The following is a 22,020-nucleotide window of genomic DNA, read 5'->3' as shown; positions in this document are numbered from 1 at the left end:
AACCACAAATAGTCGTGATGTAAGCGGAAGCAAGAGCCGGCTGCACCCGGGAGAATTACATGCTGGCTGTGCGTGGTCAGCGATGTTGTCACAAGCAGTATTGACAACATGACGTAATTACAAAATTCATTAGGGGCCCCGGGGGGATACATTGGGGGTTTAATTTAAAGTAGTGCACAACCCATTTAAACACTGCTTCGCTGATTAGTCGCGCCCGGTCGGCCGCATACATATTCTAGAATACCTGATGCGTTAGAATCGGGCCACCATCTAGTAAAGGAAATAAACATATATAACAAAACAGGTGTAATTGCAATAATTTTCTGGGAGAAATACTTCATTTTCTGGAACAACAAGGGTGCCAACACTTTCAGCCATGATTGTATATCATTTTTGTATTGATACAATCAGATTGGAGTCATGCTTGCAGGTCATTATTAACTCACAAGAAACGTGGTGAACACCCCTCAAAAAATTAATTATAATAAAAAACAACGTGGGAAGTGTTTTTTTTTATCTCCCATTTCACTTTACTTGGATTTTTCCCTATACTTTGGTACATTATACAGTAAAATTAAATGTTACAAGTCATTCAAAATTACAATTTGTCCTGAAAAAAACAAGCCTAATATGATGAGGTCAACGGGGAAAAAAAAGTTACGGTTCTTGGACAAGTGGGGAGAAAAGAACAACCGTAGCCATCAATGAAGGGGTTAAAGAGATTATTCCCAGTATTATCCTCATTCTTTGTCAACTTATAGCCTCAGTAAAGATCCTAAATATTCCTATAACTATCTTGAAGGGGTAACGAGGCAATACGTGAGAGCTCCTGCCACAGACACATTCAGACTGGACGTTTCCGCCCTTGTGAAGTATGGCCGCTAGGCAGCCGGCGTCGCCCTGCACAAATATGGCTGCGGCTGCCGTGCGTGCGTGTCCGGAGGAGGAGCCTCGTCAGCCTGCGATCATGTGCGAACGTGCCCTCTACAGATATGGCGTCATGTGAAGCTGCTGCCTGCACTGCCCTTCTCAGACATGGCGTCTGCAGCTTCAAGCGCCGGAAGACACCAACAAGGTGACCCAGAAGCTCACGCTTCGCGTCTCCTACTGATGACGTAACGAGCTGTCATTGGTGGAGATTGCGGTAGTGTGTGCGACTGTGTTCCCGGCTGCTTCTCCCGAGATCCGGCGAGTGCAGTGACAGAGCAAAGAGCAAGATGGCGGCGCCGGGAGGTGAGACTCAGGTAAGTGACTGCACTCCGCACCCCGGCCTATAGACCCGCGGGGAGTGCAGGGGCGCGGAGCTGCGGGGGAGACCATAGTGACACGTAGGTGAAGGATCAGTGCTGAGCCCCCCCCCCTCCAGCGCTGTGGTACGGTCCATGCCCGGCACTGCTGCCTCCATTATTCAGTTTCTTAATTCCTCCCAATGTGACGTGTGATGATCTGCAGCCTGCACGTCCAGCCCCGACCACAGACCGACGGGCAGTGGGGCGACCCCCGACCTGTGCAGCGCCAGACACTGCAACCCTCAGCAGGCACTAGTATGGCACTACTGATTACTGGCATCTTGTAAGGGATTAGTGCACAGGAACGCTGTATAGGAGATATATGTCAGATTGCAGGAGTTCCCGATCACTGCAAAGGAGATCCCCTCCGCACCGTGGTCAGTCACGGGAGGGGGGGCCCCTCCGCACCGCGGTCAGTCACGGGAAAGGGGGCCCCGCCGCACCGCGGTCAGTCACGGGAAAGGGGGGCCCCGCCGCACCGCGGTCAGTCACGGGAAAGGGGGGCCCCGCCGCACCGCGGTCAGTCACGGGAAAGGGGGGCCCCGCCGCACCGCGGTCAGTCACGGGAAAGGGGGGCCCGGCCGCACCGCGGTCAGTCACGGGAAAGCGGGGCCCGGCCGCACCGCGGTCAGTCACGGGAAAGCGGGGCCCGGCCGCACTGCGGTCAGTCACGGGAAAGGGGGGCCCGGCCGCACCGCGGTCAGTCACGGGAAAGGGGGGCCCGGCCGCACCGCGGTCAGTCACGGGAAAGGGGGGCCCGGCCGCACCGCGGTCAGTCACGGGAAAGGGGGGCCCGGCCGCACCGCGGTCAGTCACGGGAAAGGGGGGCCCGGCCGCACCGCGGTCAGTCACGGGAAAGGGGGGCCCGGCCGCACCGCGGTCAGTCACGGGAAAGGGGGGCCCGGCCGCACCGCGGTCAGTCACGGGAAAGGGGGGCCCGGCCGCACCGCGGTCAGTCACGGGAAAGGGGGGCCCGGCCGCACCGCGGTCAGTCACGGGAAAGGGGGGCCCGGCCGCACCGCGGTCAGTCACGGGAAAGGGGGGCCCGGCCGCACCGCGGTCAGTCACGGGAAAGGGGGGCCCGGCCGCACCGCGGTCAGTCACGGGAAAGGGGGGCCCGGCCGCACCGCGGTCAGTCACGGGAAAGGGGGGCCCGGCCGCACCGCGGTCAGTCACGGGAAAGGGGGGCCCGGCCGCACCGCGGTCAGTCACGGGAAAGGGGGGCCCGGCCGCACCGCGGTCAGTCACGGGAAAGGGGGGCCCGGCCGCACCGCGGTCAGTCACGGGAAAGGGGGGCCCGGCCGCACCGCGGTCAGTCACGGGAAAGGGGGGCCCGGCCGCACCGCGGTCAGTCACGGGAAAGGGGGGCCCGGCCGCACCGCGGTCAGTCACGGGAAAGGGGGGCCCGGCCGCACCGCGGTCAGTCACGGGAAAGGGGGGCCCGGCCGCACCGCGGTCAGTCACGGGAAAGGGGGGCCCGGCCGCACCGCGGTCAGTCACGGGAAAGGGGGGCCCGGCCGCACCGCGGTCAGTCACGGGAAAGGGGGGCCCGGCCGCACCGCGGTCAGTCACGGGAAAGGGGGGCCCGGCCGCACCGCGGTCAGTCACGGGAAAGGGGGGCCCGGCCGCACCGCGGTCAGTCACGGGAAAGGGGGGCCCGGCCGCACCGCGGTCAGTCACGGGAAAGGGGGGCCCGGCCGCACCGCGGTCAGTCACGGGAAAGGGGGGCCCGGCCGCACCGCGGTCAGTCACGGGAAAGGGGGGCCCGGCCGCACCGCGGTCAGTCACGGGAAAGGGGGGCCCGGCCGCACCGCGGTCAGTCACGGGAAAGGGGGGCCCGGCCGCACCGCGGTCAGTCACGGGAAAGGGGGGCCCGGCCGCACCGCGGTCAGTCACGGGAAAGGGGGGCCCGGCCGCACCGCGGTCAGTCACGGGAAAGGGGGGCCCGGCCGCACCGCGGTCAGTCACGGGAAAGGGGGGCCCGGCCGCACCGCGGTCAGTCACGGGAAAGGGGGGCCCGGCCGCACCGCGGTCAGTCACGGGAAAGGGGGGCCCGGCCGCACCGCGGTCAGTCACGGGAAAGGGGGGCCCGGCCGCACCGCGGTCAGTCACGGGAAAGGGGGGCCCGGCCGCACCGCGGTCAGTCACGGGAAAGGGGGGCCCGGCCGCACCGCGGTCAGTCACGGGAAAGGGGGGCCCGGCCGCACCGCGGTCAGTCACGGGAAAGGGGGGCCCGGCCGCACCGCGGTCAGTCACGGGAAAGGGGGGCCCGGCCGCACCGCGGTCAGTCACGGGAAAGGGGGGCCCGGCCGCACCGCGGTCAGTCACGGGAAAGGGGGGCCCGGCCGCACCGCGGTCAGTCACGGGAAAGGGGGGCCCGGCCGCACCGCGGTCAGTCACGGGAAAGGGGGGCCCGGCCGCACCGCGGTCAGTCACGGGAAAGGGGGGCCCGGCCGCACCGCGGTCAGTCACGGGAAAGGGGGGCCCCGCCGCACCGCGGTCAGTCACGGGAAAGGGGGGCCCCGCCGCACCGCGGTAAGTCACTGGGAAAGGGGGGCCCCGCCGCACCGCGGTAAGTCACTGGGAAAGGGGGGCCCCGCCGCACCGCGGTAAGTCACTGGGAAAGGGGGGCCCCGCCGCACCGCGGTAAGTCACTGGGAAAGGGGGGCCCCGCCGCAGCAATATCTGGCAGGCATCCATTGGAGTCCCATCAGCAGTGTCTTTCTGGCCCCCAATGTAGAATTGAGATGATAGCCCCTTTAATTCATTGACAATGGAGTGCATGATTGTGCCAAGTTCTCCAGTGACTGAGCCACCATGCTGTGCCATGTAGGCTGGGTTCAGATGGGCATAAAATTCTGCATGTGGACTGCAATGCCCCGACTGAACACGGGTCTCCAGACTTGAACTTACAGCCTCATAAACAGGTGATGGGGTGTTTTGCACATATTGCGCTGTACTGTTTATTAATGGTGGTTATAAATGGGTTGTGCAGGAGCTCCTACGTCTACACACACCTGCGATCGTGCATTCTTCCCAGACATTCTGTCATTGGTGAGGCACAAGTCAGCGGCGCCGGACAGCCCCTTTATCTGTCAGTTTTGCTGGGGGAAGTAATATGTATGATTGATCCTGCAGACGACTAACCGGCCTGGTTCTGGGCAGTATGTTATATGAAGGGGCAGTGTAGACTGTTATAGGTCATTGTGCTCCATAAGACTGCTAAAAACTGCTGTTCCGTCTACGCCATCACAGAGCCGAGCTGGGCAGCTTGGATTCACCTCCTTGGCTCTTATCAGGTGCTTTATGGAATTGCTATGCATGCAGCTTGCTGGCTCGGCTGAGCCTACCCATTAACCACAATGTTAATGTGAATGTTTGTGTCTGCTTGGACCTTAATCTGGAATTTTTATTGCATTCATTTATTAACCAGTTCACTGGAGAATTCATCCGCGGCTGGTCTTTATGTAATTAGCGGAGGTGTGAACGCTCCCTTACCCAGGGTCTATGCAAAATGGAGCGGGAAATTACTCATTAAATACAGTACAGACGAAAAGTTTGGACACACCTTCTCATTTAAAGATTTTTCTGTATTTTCATGACTATGAAAATTGTACATTCACACTGAAGGCATCAAAACTATGAATTAACACATGTGGAATTATATACTTAACAAAAAAGTGTGAAACAACTGAAAATATGTCTTATATTCTAGGTTCTTCAAAGTAGCCACCTTTTGCTTTGATGACTGCTTTGCACACTCTTGGCATTCTCTTGATGAGCTTCAAGAGGTAGTCACCGGAAATGGTTTTCACTTCACAGGTGTGCCCTGTCAGCTTTAATAAGTGGGATTTCTTGCCTTATAAATGGGGTTGGGACCATCAGTTGTGTTGTGCAGAAGTCTGGTGGATACACAGCTGATAGTCCTACTGAATAGACTGTTAGAATTTGTATTATGGCAAGAAAAAAGCAGCTAAGTAAAGAAAAACGAGTGGCCATCATTACTTTAAGAAATGAAGGTCAGTCAGTCCGAAAAATTGGTAAAACTTTGAAAGTGTCCCCAAGTGTCCCATGAAGCGCTACAAAGAAACTGGCTCACATGAGGACCGCCCCAGGAAAGGAAGACCAAGAGTCACCTCTGCTTCTGAGGATAAGTTTATCCGAGTCACCAGCCTCAGAAATCGCAGGTTAACAGCAGCACAGATTAGAGACCAGGGCAATGCCACACAGAGTTCTAACTTTGTGCAGCAGGCCTTCATGGTCAAATAGCTGCTAGGAAACCACTGCTAAGGACAGGCAACAAGCAGAAGAGACTTGTTTGGGCTAAAGAACACAAGGAATGGACATTAGACCAGTGGAAATCTGTTCTTTGGTCTGATGAGTCCAAATTTGAGATCTTTGGTTCCAACCACCGTGTCTTTGTGCGATGCAGAAAAGGTGAACGGATGGACTCTACATGCCTGGTTCCCACCGTGAAGCATGGAGGAGGAGGTGTGATGGTGTGGGGGTGCTTTGCTGGTGACACTGTTGGGGATTTATTCAAAATTGAAGGCATACTGAACCAGCATGGCTACCACAGCATCTTGCAGCGGCATGCTATTCCATCCGGTTTGCGTTTAGTTGGACCATCATTTATTTTTCAACAGGACAATGACCCCAAACACACCTCCAGGCTGTATAAGGGCTATTTGACCAAGAAGGAGAGTGATGGGGTGCTACGCCAGATGACCTGGCCTCCACAGTCACCAGACCTGAACCCAATCGAGATGGTTTGGGGTGAGCTGGACCGCAGAGTGAAGGCAAAAGGGCCAACAAGTGCTAAGCATCTCTGGGAACTCCTTCAAGATTGTTGGAAGACCATTTCCGGTGACTACTTCTTGAAGCTCATCAAGAGAATGCCAAGAGTGTGCAGAGCAGTCATCAAAGCAAAAGGTGGCTACTTTGAAGAACCTAGAATATAAGACATATTTTCAGTTGTTGCACACTTTTTTGTTAAGTATATAATTCCACATGTGTTAATTCATAGTTTTGATGCCTTCAGTGTGAATGTACAATTTTCATAGTCATGAAAATACAGAGAAATCTTTAAATGAGGTGTGTCCAAACTTTTGGTCTGTGCTGTATATGGTCGCTCATCCATGCATGTCACTGGAATTGACAACCAGCGTGAACAGGGAGGAGAAGTCAACCCTTGATCTCCTCCTATGCTTAGTGCCCCCCGCAGGCTTGAGTCTGTCCACATCTTTAGACACGCTGCACTAACACTGAAGTGACTAGGAGCCTGATAAAGTGATCCTTTTACATTACAAGAGTAAGTCCCCTTGACAGGTTTCCTTTAAGGTTATGTGTGCACGATCAGGAATTGATTGTAGAAATTTCTGCAGCTTTTCTGCAAGGTTCTGCACCTCTTGGCATCAAAAACGCTGCGGGAATTCTGCACGTATTGATGTGGTTTTTTTTGCATTTACATGCGTTTTATGTGCGTATTTGCCATGTGCTTTTTCCAATGCATTGTATAGGAAAAACACGGGCCAATCCGCACAAAGAATGGACATGCTGCTTCTTTTTCCGCACATGAAATCCTGTCAGGAAATTTCCTGATCATGTGCACAGATCTTCCAAAATCCCATAGAAAATGCTGGGATGATTTTTTTGGGGCCAAATCCGCGCAGATTTGCCACAGCAAAAACGCATAAGAAATGTACCATGTGCACATACCCTAAGGCCACGTTCACACTATCAGTATTTGGTCAGTATTTTACATCAGTATTTGTAAGCCAAAATCAGGAAAGGAAAAGTATAATAGAAACACGTCACCACTTCTGCATTTTTCTCCAACTCCTAGTTTTGGCTTACAAATACTGATGTAAAATACTGAATTTGTGAACGTGGCCTTAGGCTGAATTCAGAAGTCCGTGTATCACGATCTGAGTCCAGACATGATGCACTGAATTAAGCCTAACTATGCAGATAGAAAATGTAGCCAAAGTGGGTAATGTGCCATTGACAAATACATCTTTTGGTCACTACAGTGTTTTTTTTTGTTTGTTTTTTTTTTACACATTTCCAAACAGTACTTTGTATTAAAAGGGTAATCATTACTCATGTAGTAGGCATTATTTTATATCACATGGCCATAATTCACCTGGATTGTAGGCTCTGGCCAGGAACGTACCCCACCGTTCTACTAAACCGCGTCAAGATCATCAAAGCTTCTGTAGCTTTTTACGCAGATTCCCGATGGTTATTAAAACGAAATCCTTTCTATCCAGGTTGCCATTTACACTGTTAAAATGATTTTCCAGTTCCTAACAAACATCGTGCTTCTCTGCCAGTGTTCGTACGGCTCGAATGGGCAATGCGCCGAAGAAGTGTCATCCAGCGCCTAGTCTTACATGTAAAGATTCTCCTTTAGAGAAGAATTATCTGGGTAGAAAGGTAAAATGAGCAATTGTAAGTACACCGTGCCATATAATATGGTGACTGCAATATATTAAGTGGGTAAAAATTTTGATGGGATGAGGAGGAGTGCTTCTTTAACGCGGTATTCCAGTCTCCAAAAATTTATCGAGACGCGTTGTAATTAAAGGGGTATTCCAGTTTCTAAAAATCCACTAGATAGTTGTTAGATCTGTGAAGCTCCCACCGATGGTACCTGAACATGGACAGTGCCCTGTCCGCCACATGTGCTGCCCACTGTGGCCACTTTGCTGGATCTGTAATAACCCATTAAAGCGGTGTCTGGTGCTGTCATTTTATTTTGGGCTCGTTGTGTCACCGTGGTACCCGGACAAGCCTGACTTAGAGGTGGAATTACATAAATTCTTGCACAATTTCTTGAGAAATCAGAAAACTGGAATTCCCGGTTTTTATTTTGAGCGATGTTGTAACTTCTGACCGACACGAGGCCGATGATTATTTCAGTAGTCCTCGTGTTTTGGGGGGATATGTCCTATGGAAATCACAGGATACCAGGCAGGAATTGCTTGGCAGGAGATTATATTCGCTTCCACTCTGAAGAGGTGGTCGGTCTAAATCCCGAGGAGGCGATCATCCGTGTGCCGGCCATGCACTTTGCCATCTCGGCAAAGATGGGGGTGTATATCCATCATTAAACGTCATCACCTGTGGGTGACACAGCGCCACTCTTGTCCATTGGTTGTGCCTGATATTGCAGCGTGTAAATTACGACAGAAATGGCTGGAATAATGTTTCTTAACGCTGATGCACAGCAGTCGAAAGATGTGCCAATTTCCTCGAGAGGAACACACCTTAATGAATTTGGCGCATCTTACCTCGGCACGTCGTCGGTCTTGGTGAATCTTGTTGAAAAAACGGCGTCACGGAGACTCGCTGGATTCCTAGTGATTAATATTTTAGGTTCTGTGGAAAGTGTGTAGCACGCCCGTGCCATGATGGGAGTTGTGGTTTTACAGCCAGTGCATAGTCGCAGGTTGGACACAGCCATTACAAAATGGCCGTAATGGAGAACCTGTAAGATTTGATGGGACAAAAACTCTAAGGATCCGTTATAAAAGAACCTCACCTATCACTTTACCTCAGGTTTTTGTATTTCTTTAGTGTTTTTGTGGAAATTTCCATCATTCAGGCCTAGTGGTGCGTGTACTCATGATTGAGGTGGCGCCTGAGGTATCGCCTGAGGTATCTCCAGTGAGATGGAGGCCTCTTTATCTTCCCATTATGGCTACCTGTTGTTTTTTTGCAATGTATTACTATGGTTTCCAGACTCCTGACCCCGTGTGCCCTGGTGTTTGTGGTGTCAGCAGGTTTTTTTTTTTTCCTATGTGGTGAAAACCTTTCTTTTGTGTGTGTGTGTGTGTGTGTGTGTGTGTGTGTGTGATACAAGGACGTCGGCGATTCATGTGTCTGGTGGCAGAATCTAGTCAGGTCATGTTTGGCTGGAAACAATGTGCTTTTTGTGGCGATTGCAACAGACTAAATACTGCGGAGCCGCCTGTTCAGATGGCGCCTCTCTTGACTAAAGGCATTGTCTGGTATTGCAGCTCAGCCCCTTTCACTATAGGGAAATTTGTCCTCTGTCCTGTAATTTGGACAAACCTTTTCCACAGAAGGAAAGGTTTGTGAGCAATACATTGTGTGTACCCCAAAAATAGTAATAAAAAAAGCAAACAAACAGCTCAACACTGGAGATGAGCGAACACATAGAAGTTCGGGTTCTGTTACCCGACCCGGACTTTATTCCAAAGTTTGGGTCGGGTGCCAGAATTGTACCCGAGCTTCAACCAGAACCCAAACCCCATTGAAAAACAATGGGGACCCAAACTTTGTAGCTGCAAAATTTCTCTTTCTCGCCTATAAAGTTGTGTATTTTGTAAACTACTAAAAAAAAAAAAAAAAAAAACTGAACAAGTTTGGGTTAACAGAGATTAGTGCAGACCTGGAGAATCATAATTGTCAGGTCATTTTTTTTTTTTTTTTTTTACATACATTTATATAGTAAAATAAATGGTCTCCTTCAAATCTACAACTCATCCTACAACTCTGGAAAAATGAGTTATTGTTTATGGAAGAAGGGGAGGAAGAAACAGAAGTGCAAAAAAATAAAAATGGCTGCACTATTAAGACAGGCAATTGGATGAGAATTTATTTCCGTTCTCGTCTAAATTTTGTGGAAACTTTTTGCATGGAAATGGACTCATTATAATATCCTCAGCATGCCAATTATTTGTGCAAAATGGATTAGCAATTAGCAGATTACTTGTTGTATTATTAATATTTGTATGGAAAAAAGAAAAAAAAATATATATAATTTTTTATTTATGTATAAAATATGGGAAAAAATAAACATATATATATATATATTTTGCTGATGGCAAGGCTAACATAGGGGAGTATATAGCTACATACTTTAGCTCTATTGCTGCCTGTGAGGAACGTCTTAACTCAGAAAACCCTTTTATAAAGAAATATACCATGTAAAATGAAAGGGGATGTCTGGCCACAGGTATTAATTAACCTAGCCATAGAATAGGTCATTAATATCTGATTGATGGGGGTCTGACCTTCTGCCTGAGCATCTGTCAGCTAATCCAGGGGATTACTGGGTGCCAGACCCTCACGGATAGATCACAAGTACCTGTGCTCGGACAAGTACCGTACATTGATGTCACAGGTATAAGGGTCTGCTGTGTATACTATATATTTCCCGTGTAGGCTGCAATCCCCCAGGGACCGTGCAGACTGTTACTGACGTATTGCACCATACAGCCGCTTAACCCCTTCCTGTAAGAGCTCAGTCCTGATTCTGCACAGCACCTGATGGAGTCACATGGCAAATTAAAGGGGGGGTCCCTCCACTACCTGGTCAACCCCTATTTAAATAAAGTACTCCCCATTATAAAATAAAAATATCCTATACTCCCCTCCTGCACCGGCTACAGAGCTCACATGGTATAACAGTGTAACGGGAGACATAAAGCTGGTGTGGGAGGTGAGTGTGGGGTATTTCTATTTTACAAGGGGGTCTGCTTCATTTAAAAAAAAAAAAAAAAAAATGTCCGGTTAGAATCAATATTTTCCAAGTGGGGAAAATTTTAATTGACCGCCGCTGAAAATGAAAACATCTGTCTCTCCTCATCTTGATTTTTACATTGATCTGACTACTGAAGATGGGCTTTTTTTTGTCCTTTTGCAGGCCAGCCTCAATGGGTCTGTCGGGACCGAAGCAGCCATCGCTCCTGACCAACAGAATGCACAACAGCAACAACAACCGCCCCCGCCTAATGCATGGCAGGTGATCAAAGGTGTCCTCTTCAGGTCAGTGCTCTCTCCGTACTCCTCTACTGCCTGCAAAGGCATCATGTGCCCATCACCAGGTACTGTACTCAGGCGTTGGGCCAGTGAATCCATCGCGCACAGGTGCGGCCGGCCTCGCGTCCATGGTATGTATTGGGTCCTAATGTTAAATTTGGGCCTCCCTATATTTACGTAGCGTGTGTCGCACTTTTGGTTTGATAATGGCAGTCATTTTGGAGTACGACTACTTTCTATGTATTGATCTTTCAGGATCTGTCACCCGTCAGGCCCCCTTTTTATTACATGTTAATAATTCCCACAGAATGCATGCACTATTATATATGTAAGGCAGTGTTAGGGATAAGGTGCCCGCTAACTGGTTTCCAATCTGTTAAGAATACAGTGCAGCCTTGTCCGCTCCCCTGTGTATGTTGCTTTGCAGGGTGCACTTTGTTGTTACCCATGTATGACCAACAGGTGTCCCTATTGAGTCAAGGGTAAACAGATACTATACCAATAAGCCATTTCTACTGCCCATGTCACATAAAGCATGGGGAGCTTGTGCCTAAAGTGACTACAAGAGCATATTCTTACAATAGGTCATTAGAGAGGGTGCAAATCGCTTCACAGGATCCAGAAGACACAAAGTAATCTGTGGCTGCCAGACGGGAGTCCAGCAAACCTCCTCTTTACCTGCCGGCAGCCGTGGCTCTTCTTTTGATTATCAACCATGACACGCCATTCAATGTGCACAACGCCGCAACGGTGACCCCCATGCCAGGCCGAATAATCAAAAGAGGCGTCTGGATGCCGGCAAGTGGGAGGTGGTTTCACTCTTCTCTGAGTCCTTAGAATCAATTCACACCGACTCGTGATGTGAATATCACATCAGTGGTTGTGCAAAGAGTTAGACCCTCATACAGGTAAGTGGGAGAGCTCACCCACTGTTCATGGCCACATCTGGAGCACTGCAGCCAGAAGACCGGCCAGGGCACCGGGCGCTGATCTACCACTGACCTGATAATCCTACAGATGGGTCATTCATTTTGAAAACCTTACATGTGAATTTATTGCGTTTGGGAAGAGTCACTGACACAGGAAACGGTATGAAGGCTTCATATCCAGGATATGTCATGTTATGTCGACTTCTCTCTTTCTCCAGGATCTTTATCATATGGGCCATCAGCAGCTGGTTCCGCAGAGGATCAGCTCCCCAGGACCAAAACACATCCACTGGGGCTCCACGACCCCCCAGCCGCAACCTCTTTCCTAAAGACACTTTAATGGTACGACTGTATTGTTGGTAGTACTATCCGGCTGAATCGCACCGCCCCGTCAGATGCCACTCACGTTGTCACTCATTTTGTTCTTCTGCAGGACCTCTACGTGTTCCTTTCAGAAAACGAGCACTTCACGGAGTTTAACTCTTCTACGGCTCTGTTCTGGGAGCAGCGAGATTTGGTCTACGGGGACTGGAGCAGCGGCGAAAATGGAGATGGCTGCTACGATCAGTACTCTGAAATCAGTATTCCTGAGGTAAGGGGCTTTCTGGGTGTGAGGGTCTGCTCTCCCCAAATAAGGAAGCCCAATTGGTTATTTGCTAAATTTATGTGACAGATTTGTTTTTGTTTTGTTTTTTTCCCCCACCTTCCGCTAGTCACATTCTTTAACCTCTGTATGACCTATGACATATAGGTACAGCATACTTTGCCTCCCCCTCCCCCACCTATTCGGGGACATGACATCTAATTTGATCAACTCTTATGTGCCCATAACAGCCGCGGGTAGAATCATACTAAATGCTGCTGTCAATCTCCGACAGCTGCATTTAACATGGCAGAAGCGCGTCACTAATCCCGCCCATCATCGTGACCGTCACATGATCGCAGGGCGCCGATAGTTTGGCATGACAACCCGGGGTCTGCAGGAGACCCCTGTGGTTGTCATACCCAATCTGCTATGAGCGCCGCCCAGCGGTCGGCGGTCACAGCAGATGAGCATTTCTGCAACACACATCAGGGCTGAATCCCTGCTATGTGTTGCACAATGATCAGAAGATCGCAGCTTCTAGTCTCCCATGGAGACTATTGAAGCCAGTGAAAAGTGAAAAAAATTTTTTTAAAAAGAAATAGAAAAGTTCAAATCGCCCCCCTTTCGCCCCATTAAAAATAAATTAATAAAAAAAAAAATACACATATGTGGTATTGCGCCATTCAGAATTGCCCGATCTATAAATATATAAAAATAATTAATCCAATTGGTAAACTTTGTAACAAGAAAAAAAATCTAAACAGAATTACGTTTATTTGGTCGCCGCAACATTGCATTAAAATGATCAAAACATCGTATCTACCCCAAAATGGTATCCATAAAAACGTCACGTTGCCGCGCAAAAAATAAGCCCTCACCTGGCCCCAGGTCCCAAAAAATAGAGAAGCTACGGGTCTTGGAAGATGGCGCTTTTTTTAAATTTATTTGTTTATTTATTTATTTTTTACAAACTTTGGATTTTTTTTTTTCATCACTTAACTAAAAAAGAACCTATACATATTTGGTATCTGTGAACTCGTAATGACCTGGAGAATTGTAATGCCAGGTCAGATTTAGCATTTAGTAAACATGGTAAAAAAAAAATAAAAACCTATTGTGGAATTGCACTTTTTTTTGCAATTTCACCGCACTTTGATTTTTTTTTTGCCCATTTTCCAGTGCATGATATGGTAAAACCAATGGTGTGGTTCAAAAGTACAACCCGTACCGCAAAAAACAAGCCCTCACGCTGCCATATTGACGGAAAAATAAAAAACCTATGGCTCTAGGAAGAAGGGAAGCAAAAAACTAAATGGAAAAACCCAAGGTGTTGAAGGGGCTTTATGAGATTAGAAACATATGGCCCATTTTTCTGGTATGGCTGCTCTGTTTTATTCAGCCACCTCCCTCGTGACACAATAATATAATAAAGGACAACAAAACAAACCTTTTCCCCAATTTTAACATTGCAAGATATAGACATTATTGTCGTTATTTAGCTTGTACACTGAATACTGCAAAAAAAATTTGCAGATTTGCTGTTAAAAAAAACAAACTTGTGTACTCCAAAATGGTACCTATCAAAACATCAACTCATTCTGCAAAAAGTAAGTCTGCACACAGCTCAGTGTCAGAAAAATGTCAGACGAGGTTGTCCAGGGCTTGGTTGGTCGCTTTTCCTTTGCATTGGATATGAGAATACCAGGGCTACATGGGGCCATGTATTACGCGACACTCAAATTGCAGTGTCACACTGATGTCATATAACTATTTCCTATGGTATCACACTGCAACGTTCACACGTTTCCAAATATGTTGGATTTTCTGTCACTGGTCGCATGCAATTCACTTGCCATAGACTTCAGTGCAAGTCACATGCAACTGCGATTTAAGTGCGACTTGTAAATGTAATTTGTTTTTTTAACCATCAAAATCACCGCTCTAAAATAGTCGGTGCACAGAAAGATTGCACAGTTGTTCTTGGTCGCGCGGCTTTTCTAGGAATTGCTTGCAACACATGTTGCCCCTAATTTTCGCTCAATTTCTCTGCTAGGTATAAGAGCTGGACTCCTGCAATAACTACACTTTATGTCTTGGTCTTAGGGAGTCCAGAACAATGGCACCTTCTATATTCATGTATACCTGACCAAGAGTGGCTTCCACCCAGACCCCAGCCGGAAGGCTGTACACCGGAGGCTGGCCACAGTCTCTACATCTCGTAGTAAGGATTGCATCTTCTTTATTATGGTCCATCCTTCACCACATCTCTCTCTGTCTATCCTGTGTATTTCCCCATTCACCCCTCTTTTTCTTACTGTTTTCCGACTCTCATTACCCCTTTTTCTTGCAGTGCTTAATAAATATAAACGCAAGCGATTCCTCAAGACCAAAAACCTCCTGACAGGAGAAACGGAAGTTGATCCGGAGATAATAAAGGTGAGCGTCCGTATAGTCACGTAGCCGCGTCACTCTGACTCTATATGGAGAGACGCTTACTCCGTCCTCTTATTTCAGAGAGCTGAGGACTTCGGTCCCATAGAGATCATCTCCCACTGGCACCCTAATTTAACCATTAATATCGTGGATGACCACACTCCGTGGGTACAAGGCAGCGTCCCACCTCCTCTCGACCAATGTAAGTAGTTTTCTCTGACTATCACAGTATGTATTGGCTGGAAACTGTCTAATGGACGATGGCAGTGTAGATTTTGGCAATAAATGGCCTTAAGTTATCATTTTGTTTCTTATGTACAGCAGTATTCATTCGTACAGGGTCCTAAAAGGGTATTTCCTTCTCCGTAAGTAATCTTATCGCTAGCATATGTTCGTTAGGGGTCCAACCTCTAGGACCAGGCAATCCTGAAAATGACGTACGGCGCTGCTGCTCTCACGTTTTTTTTTCCTCTGCACAGCGGCGTCCTCTCGGTCGTCTGGCTGTGCAAGAAACTGCGGCCAGCCCACATTCACTTGAATGGAGTCAAGTTGGTAATACCCTGGTGTAGAGCAGCAGTGTGTAGCCCCCTCGTTCTCAGGATCAGGGGGGATCCTAGAGGTCAAACCCCAGGGGATTGCATGTCCTAATGAAGAGCCATCACTTTCTGAGACGGTAATACATCTTGATGGGGTTTTCCTGTAGTTTGTCAGCAGTGTTAGTCAATGCATGACTAGGAAAGTGGTCACATATCCTATTGACCATGTTAAAACAAGTGCCCACTTCTCTGCTGGGACCCCCCGTTGTACAACCAGGTCTGTCTCTTCCACAGATGTGAAGTTTGACGCAGTCAGCGGCGATTACTATCCCATCGTGTACTTCAATGATTACTGGAACCTACAGAAGGACTACATGCCGGTCAATGCCAGCGTAACAAGCTTGCCCCTGCGACTGTCATTTTGCCCTCTGTCCTTGTGGCGGTGGCAGCTTTATGCAGCTCAGAGCTCTCGTAGCCCCTGGAGCTTCCTTGGAGAGGACATGTACGAGCAGTCTGATGAGGAGCAGGACTCCATTAAGGTGAGGGCAATTTATCTAACCATAAATAAGCATCTGCATCATGCTGCATCTCACTCTCTTGCTTGTAAGTTTGGCTCAGTGATCATAAAAATATGAGGGCACAAGGGGTTGAGTGATTGAACCCGTGACCGCCAATTAAATATGTATTTGGACTTTCCAGGTGGCTCTTTTGGAGACAAACCCCTACCTCCTCGCTCTCACCATCACAGTCTCCATTGTACACAGCATCTTCGAGTTCTTGGCTTTCAAGAATGGTGAGGTTTTTCCTGTCTGACATCATTGGAGAAGATGCTGTACGACGCCTCCTATTTGTACTATGGCTTCATTCATTTGTTTCTCTCCTCAGATATCCAGTTCTGGAACAGCCGTCAGTCTCTGGAGGGTCTCTCTGTCCGATCTGTCATCTTTGGGGTCTTTCAGTCCCTTGTGGTCTTGCTTTATATCTTGGACAATGAGACCAACTTTGTGGTGCAGGTCAGCGTGGGCATTGGCCTGCTGATTGATTTCTGGAAGATTACCAAGGTTATGGATGTGAAGGTAAGGAGCCATTTATACACCATGGGCCTGGTAGACTTAGTAGGAGGATTACAGGTCTCTGGTCCTGCGACTATAGACTACTTGCGTAGCTACAGGACCAGTGTTCTTAATAAAAACAAAGCAAAATGTTTTGCTCATCTCTAGTATGTCATAAAGCTTGATTGTTCTTGCAGCTTTAGGTGGATTTTTTTCTCTGTGGAAATGGACCTTCAACATTTTTAACACTTCGTTTTTTGTTTTTTTTTGCTTTGCAGTTGGACAGAGAGAATAAAGTGGCCGGTATCTTCCCCAGAGTGACAGTGAAGGATAAGTCTACGTATGTTGAGTCGGCTACAAAGGTGTACGACGATGTAAGTTTTGCGTTCTTGAAATGACCTACACTACTTGCCTTACTGCAAGGTTTCCCCTGATACTTGTTGCCAAAGGACCCGATTAACAAGGCATGGGTTACAAAGTTCTAGTCCTCTTCCTCTCTGAAGAGACAATTTGCATATTTAATTTCCCAGAGAAGCATGCATGGCTTATAAGTCTCCTCATACTGACATACCAGGCCTGTCTTGTCACTCTCCACAAGGAGACACGTTACCCCTTAGACCTTAATAACTTGATATTAAATAGTATGATCTGAATTTAGGGAGGCATAGAAGATGATGGAGATATTCACTATTTATATGTCACGGATATATTAGTGTCTTATGTATGTAATGTGCATTCATGAGGCTGTGAATGGCATAGAATTGAGTACATCATAATGTGATCCTAGGGATTGACCAGGTTTATGATTCCTGTGCATAGATGGCTTTCCGATACCTGTCCTGGATCCTCTTCCCATTGCTAGGATGTTACGCCGTATACAGCTTGCTGTACATGGAGCACAAGGGCTGGTATTCCTGGGTACTGAGCATGTTATATGGCTTCCTCCTCACGTTCGGTAAGTATCAGGAGAATGTAATCTGTTAACCGTTAAGCCGAGTTCATACATTGTGTATTTGGTGAGGATTTTCTGCGTGAATTTGCATGCAGAAATTCTGCAACGCAACAAGTACCAGCTAAGTACACGAGCCTTTTACAAATCTCTACACATCGCAGATATTTTCTGCGCTTACATTTATTTCACTGTCTATTATTATTATTTTTTTAAGTCCACAACACACTAATTCAGCACGCAAAAGTTGAAATCTGTGCAAAGTCCGAATGTAACTTTCTGTTGAGAAATCGGCACCATATATGCAACATTTATACTTGGCAAAAAGATCCATAAAAAGCCAAACTATTAACTCTTTGTGTGATTTTGCAGGTTTTATCACAATGACCCCACAGCTTTTCATCAACTATAAATTGAAGTCAGTTGCCCACCTCCCATGGAGGATGTTGACCTATAAAGCCCTGAACACCTTCATCGATGACCTCTTTGCTTTTGTCATCAAGATGCCCATGATGTATAGGATCGGGTGTCTGCGAGATGGTAAGACCTCTGTTATCTTATAGTAAAGGGGTTTGTCTCTCTTATGGCCTCCATAAACATTACTAATGTCAGCTGAACCCACTGAATTCGGCAGGATAGGTCTAATGTGTATGGGGGCCTCCCGTCTCTTCCCCGACAGATGATGATGTCAAACTCAAACACACAGAGGGCCAGAATGAAAAACTTGGACAAAGTTGCGGGCCAACCAGTATACAGTATAATGGCCTCACACAGTCCTCCATACTGCATAATGGGCACCACATAGTACTCCATACAGTATAATGGGCACCACATAGTCCTCCATACAGTGTAATGGCCTCACACAGTCCTCCATACTGCATAATGGGCACCACATAGTACTCCATACAGAATAATGGGCCCCACATAGTCCTCCATACAGTATAATGGGCCCCACATAGTCCCTGATACAGTATAATGGGCCCCACATAGTCCTCCATACAGTATAATGGGCCCCACATAGTCCTCCATACAGTATAATGGACCCCACATAGTCCTCCATACAGTATAATGGGCCCCACATAGTCCTCCATACAGTATAATGGGCCCCACATAGTCCTCCATACAGTATAATGGGCCCCACATAGTCCTCCATACAGTATAATGGGCCCCACATAGTGGTGATGGTTCTGGTGTTGCGGCCCAATTATAATAACACTGCGGGCCAGAGTTTGACACTTATGGCCTAGAGAGATGGCAGTCGTCTGACAGCTATCTATTGTTTATGGGGGCCTTTAGTATTCCCCTTTCCTTGTGCATATATGGACATCATAGCGGGGAAGGAACCTGGTCATGGCCTCCTGTAAGAACAATAGTTTTCCGGAACTTGACCATTCGGCTGCCTCTGGACCCGCTAATGACTGATGGCGGAGGTGATGTCTGAGTGCAATATAGCGGATTTTGTGATCAATGTCCTGGAAAATCCCTTTTTGATGTACAAGGTACATTTACATCTGGGGTTGGGTGTATGGAGTGGGCTCTGGAGTTGAGCCTGCTCCACTCATGATGGGTGATAACCATGTTACACAGCCACCATTTGCCTCTGAACAGTGACCAGATCTTGCTTTTGGTGTTTTTTCTTGTTTTGTTTAACCCTTTAAATGTTGCTGTCAATTTCTTGACAGCAGCACTTAGGTGGTGCATTGTTATTGGCACACATTGACCTCCCATGGACACTTATCATCGGGTGCTGATGGATTGACATAAAGGCCCTCATCATTGCCAGCGTCACTTTCAATACACGCCGCAGTATATAAATCAAATGGTCGTAGCTTCAAGTCCCCTAATGCGACTAAAAAGATAAAGAATCTTTTTTTAAATAAAAAATAAAAAAATTAAAAATATGACAGAAAAAAAAAAGAACGGTTTAGTATTGCCGCATCCGTAAAAAAATCTGAGCTATCAAAATATAAAATTGATTAACCCATATGGGAAACGCCGTAATGAGAGAAATCAAAATGACAGAATTGCCACATTTTGCTGTGGTAACAGAGTAAAGTTATGGCTTATGGTTTAAAGGGGAATGGGTGGGGGAACGAAAGCGCAAAGAAAAAAATATCTGTAAAATTACCTGGTCATGAAGGAATTATATTACAGCTCCAGTGTCCCAGTTTCTTATTTGTCCCCTTTTACTTTCCAGACGTGGTATTCTTCATCTATCTGTATCAGCGCTGGATTTATAGAGTGGACCCCACGCGGATGAATGAGTTTGGGACCAGTGGAGAGACCCCCGCTCCTCTCCCGAGTCAGGATCAGCCAGCACTCACGTCCTCCAACCCTGAAGACACATCCCCACCAAAACCAGCAGAAGACAAAAAGAAAGACTGATTATTATTTTTATTTTATTTTTTTTTCTTGTTCCCATTGTACATGAACTGTTAAGCCCCCGAAGGGGGGAGATCGGCTGCTGTTTTATATATTAATCCCCTCTGTCCCTGACTCCCCCTTTGTTGAGACGGCGTTTCCCCATCTGTTAATTATGTATATGGGACTGGTGAAGTTGGTCTTTCTCTGCCCACCCTGTCGTTTTTTGGTCATCCCGTCCGTCTTTCTGTCCGGTCTGTTCTCTCTTTCCCTCGCTGCCCCTCCTTTCTCTCCTCTCTGATATATTTCCATTGTGCTGTGCCCTTTTCTTCCGCCTCTTAATCATGACTCCTCCGTGGGATCAACATCCTCAAATCAGGTTTAATAAATATGGCCGCTCCTTACCTTCCTGCAGTTTGTGCGGCAGAATAGTTCCAGATGTTTCACGCTTGTTTTACACCAATGGAGCCGTTCTAGATGGTGGTGGGGCTTTCTCTGTTAGGTCCTTGCTATGTGATGGGGGTCCTTGCTAAGGGTCTTGTCCCAGGCGATAAAGCGTCTTCTCCCATCCTTTTATTGTCTGTCTTACTGACCACATTCATCCTGTAAAAAAAAAAAAAAAAAAAAAGATGGAGGAAGGCGATGATCTCTCTCATGTTGTACTATATATGGTTTTCCATTGTTACGTTTTTAATCATGTTGTATTAGGTCGACAAAAAGAAAAAAAAGTTCTGTATTGAAAATGCACTGCTGTAGAGACGTAACATCTAGAGATGCATGGCCAGTGTAATGGCTGCTAGGATGTTCAGAAGCAAACTAATCGTCTAATACATTCTTTTTTTAATTGGGTTGTTAACTTTTTGACCAATGCTGCGTATTCTTCACTCAGCGACAGATTATCGGAGTCTTCCATAATCTGCAAGAAGTAAGGCATCTATGCACATTAGGAAAAACAAGTCCTCTACACTAGCCTATTTCGGTACAGTCGGCTAAGCATCTATTGTGTATGGGGTCTTCCAACTCTTCCCTGACAGATGATATTGGAGAACATAAGGATCGGATACTTGTAATTTAATCGTCTGATCCTTCTGTTCTCCCCTTGGATAAGTGCTGCCGTATGGTTACAGCATCGGCTCTTTCGTAGAGGACGGAAGCGCCAAGGATGTCGGAAGAGATGTCTTTGAGCTGAACGATCAATCATCCGACGGCTCTCTAATGTGCATCAGTCTTGTATGTGTATTATTTGGCTCCATGTATCTTAATTCTCTAAAAAATTTGCGGTCTGGCCTTCTTCATTTCCTGCAGTCCGGTGGTCTTCTTTCCGCAGTCACGTACCGCCAGGACCTTCAACCGCGTCCATGACCCGGAGGTCAATGAACATCATAAGATCACAACACAACACATGTCGTGACCTTATAATATAGAGTGACCTTTAAGGCCTGGACGTGGTGGGAAGTAAAGAGGCCGGAGATGCAGCGTGCGACAGCGGAAATGAAAGGACCGGGCAGCGAGGTATTAATTTTATTTAAACATCTAATGTTATTAACTAGGGGTCGTGCATAAGTCGGGGTCAGTCTGCTGTTTTTCTGCCATAAAGTGCATCTCAATATTATAATTCTCTTATTAATATAGATGTAAACCTGCGCAGAACATCTTAGGAATGGTTTGTCAAAAAATGAACAACCCCTTTAAAAAAAAAAGAAATAAAAAAAGACACATTTTTTTTTCAAATTAACTGGAAACGACAAACAGAAAAATGTCTTTCATTGAAGTGATCACGGATGACCTTACACAGGTTATATGTAATATCATATCAGATTGTGGACTTTTATTTTTTAACCTGGACATGTTTGATTTGTACAAAACCAGAGTAAAGTTCAGATTTGATGTCACACACGAGTGTGGAGTATGAAGGCACCTAGTTGAATGTACAGCTGTCCTGTATGAGTGTTTCTTCGCAAACCTACAATTGTATTTAATTTAATTTTTTTTTTTTTAGGGTTACTCACGTAAGTAGCCTGTAGTTGTAGTGTCCTTTTTTTCCCCTCCCACCGGGTTGTTGTACTTTAAATAGGTTGTCTACTACTTAGACA

At 47.3% G+C, this 22,020-nt stretch overlaps 1 protein-coding gene and 1 long non-coding RNA gene across 5 annotated transcripts in view; one reads left to right on the top strand and one right to left on the bottom strand.

Annotated features, from left to right (window-relative positions):
• Positions 1–22,020, bottom strand: part of LOC141154888 (uncharacterized) — a 43,441-nt gene that overhangs the window by 9,948 nt on the left and 11,473 nt on the right. For all 4 annotated transcript variants that reach the window (XR_012247489.1, XR_012247490.1, XR_012247491.1 and 1 more), the window contains exon 2: positions 19,695–20,530. This is a non-coding gene — a long non-coding RNA (uncharacterized lncRNA). The remainder of the gene's footprint in view (positions 1–19,694; positions 20,531–22,020) is intronic.
• CLPTM1 (CLPTM1 regulator of GABA type A receptor forward trafficking) lies at positions 1,094–20,361 on the top strand. Its single transcript, XM_073641416.1, has 14 exons — positions 1,094–1,244; positions 10,966–11,087; positions 12,229–12,352; positions 12,444–12,602; positions 14,700–14,817; positions 14,947–15,032; positions 15,111–15,231; positions 15,860–16,104; positions 16,265–16,358; positions 16,451–16,641; positions 16,896–16,991; positions 17,437–17,572; positions 17,939–18,106; positions 19,764–20,361. Exons 1-14 carry the CDS (start codon positions 1,218–1,220, stop codon positions 19,949–19,951), a joined length of 1,875 nt encoding a protein of 624 aa, XP_073497517.1. The 5' UTR covers positions 1,094–1,217; the 3' UTR covers positions 19,952–20,361.

The sequence above is a fragment of the Phyllobates terribilis genome, unplaced genomic scaffold, assembly GCF_046119375.1.
Source record: "Phyllobates terribilis strain yellow unplaced genomic scaffold, ASM4611937v1 Scaffold_7__3_contigs__length_470593459, whole genome shotgun sequence".
Taxonomy (NCBI): Eukaryota; Metazoa; Chordata; class Amphibia; order Anura; family Dendrobatidae; genus Phyllobates; species Phyllobates terribilis.
Note: the sequence above shows the minus strand (reverse complement) of the source record. Positions and strands in the feature narration are given on the sequence as shown.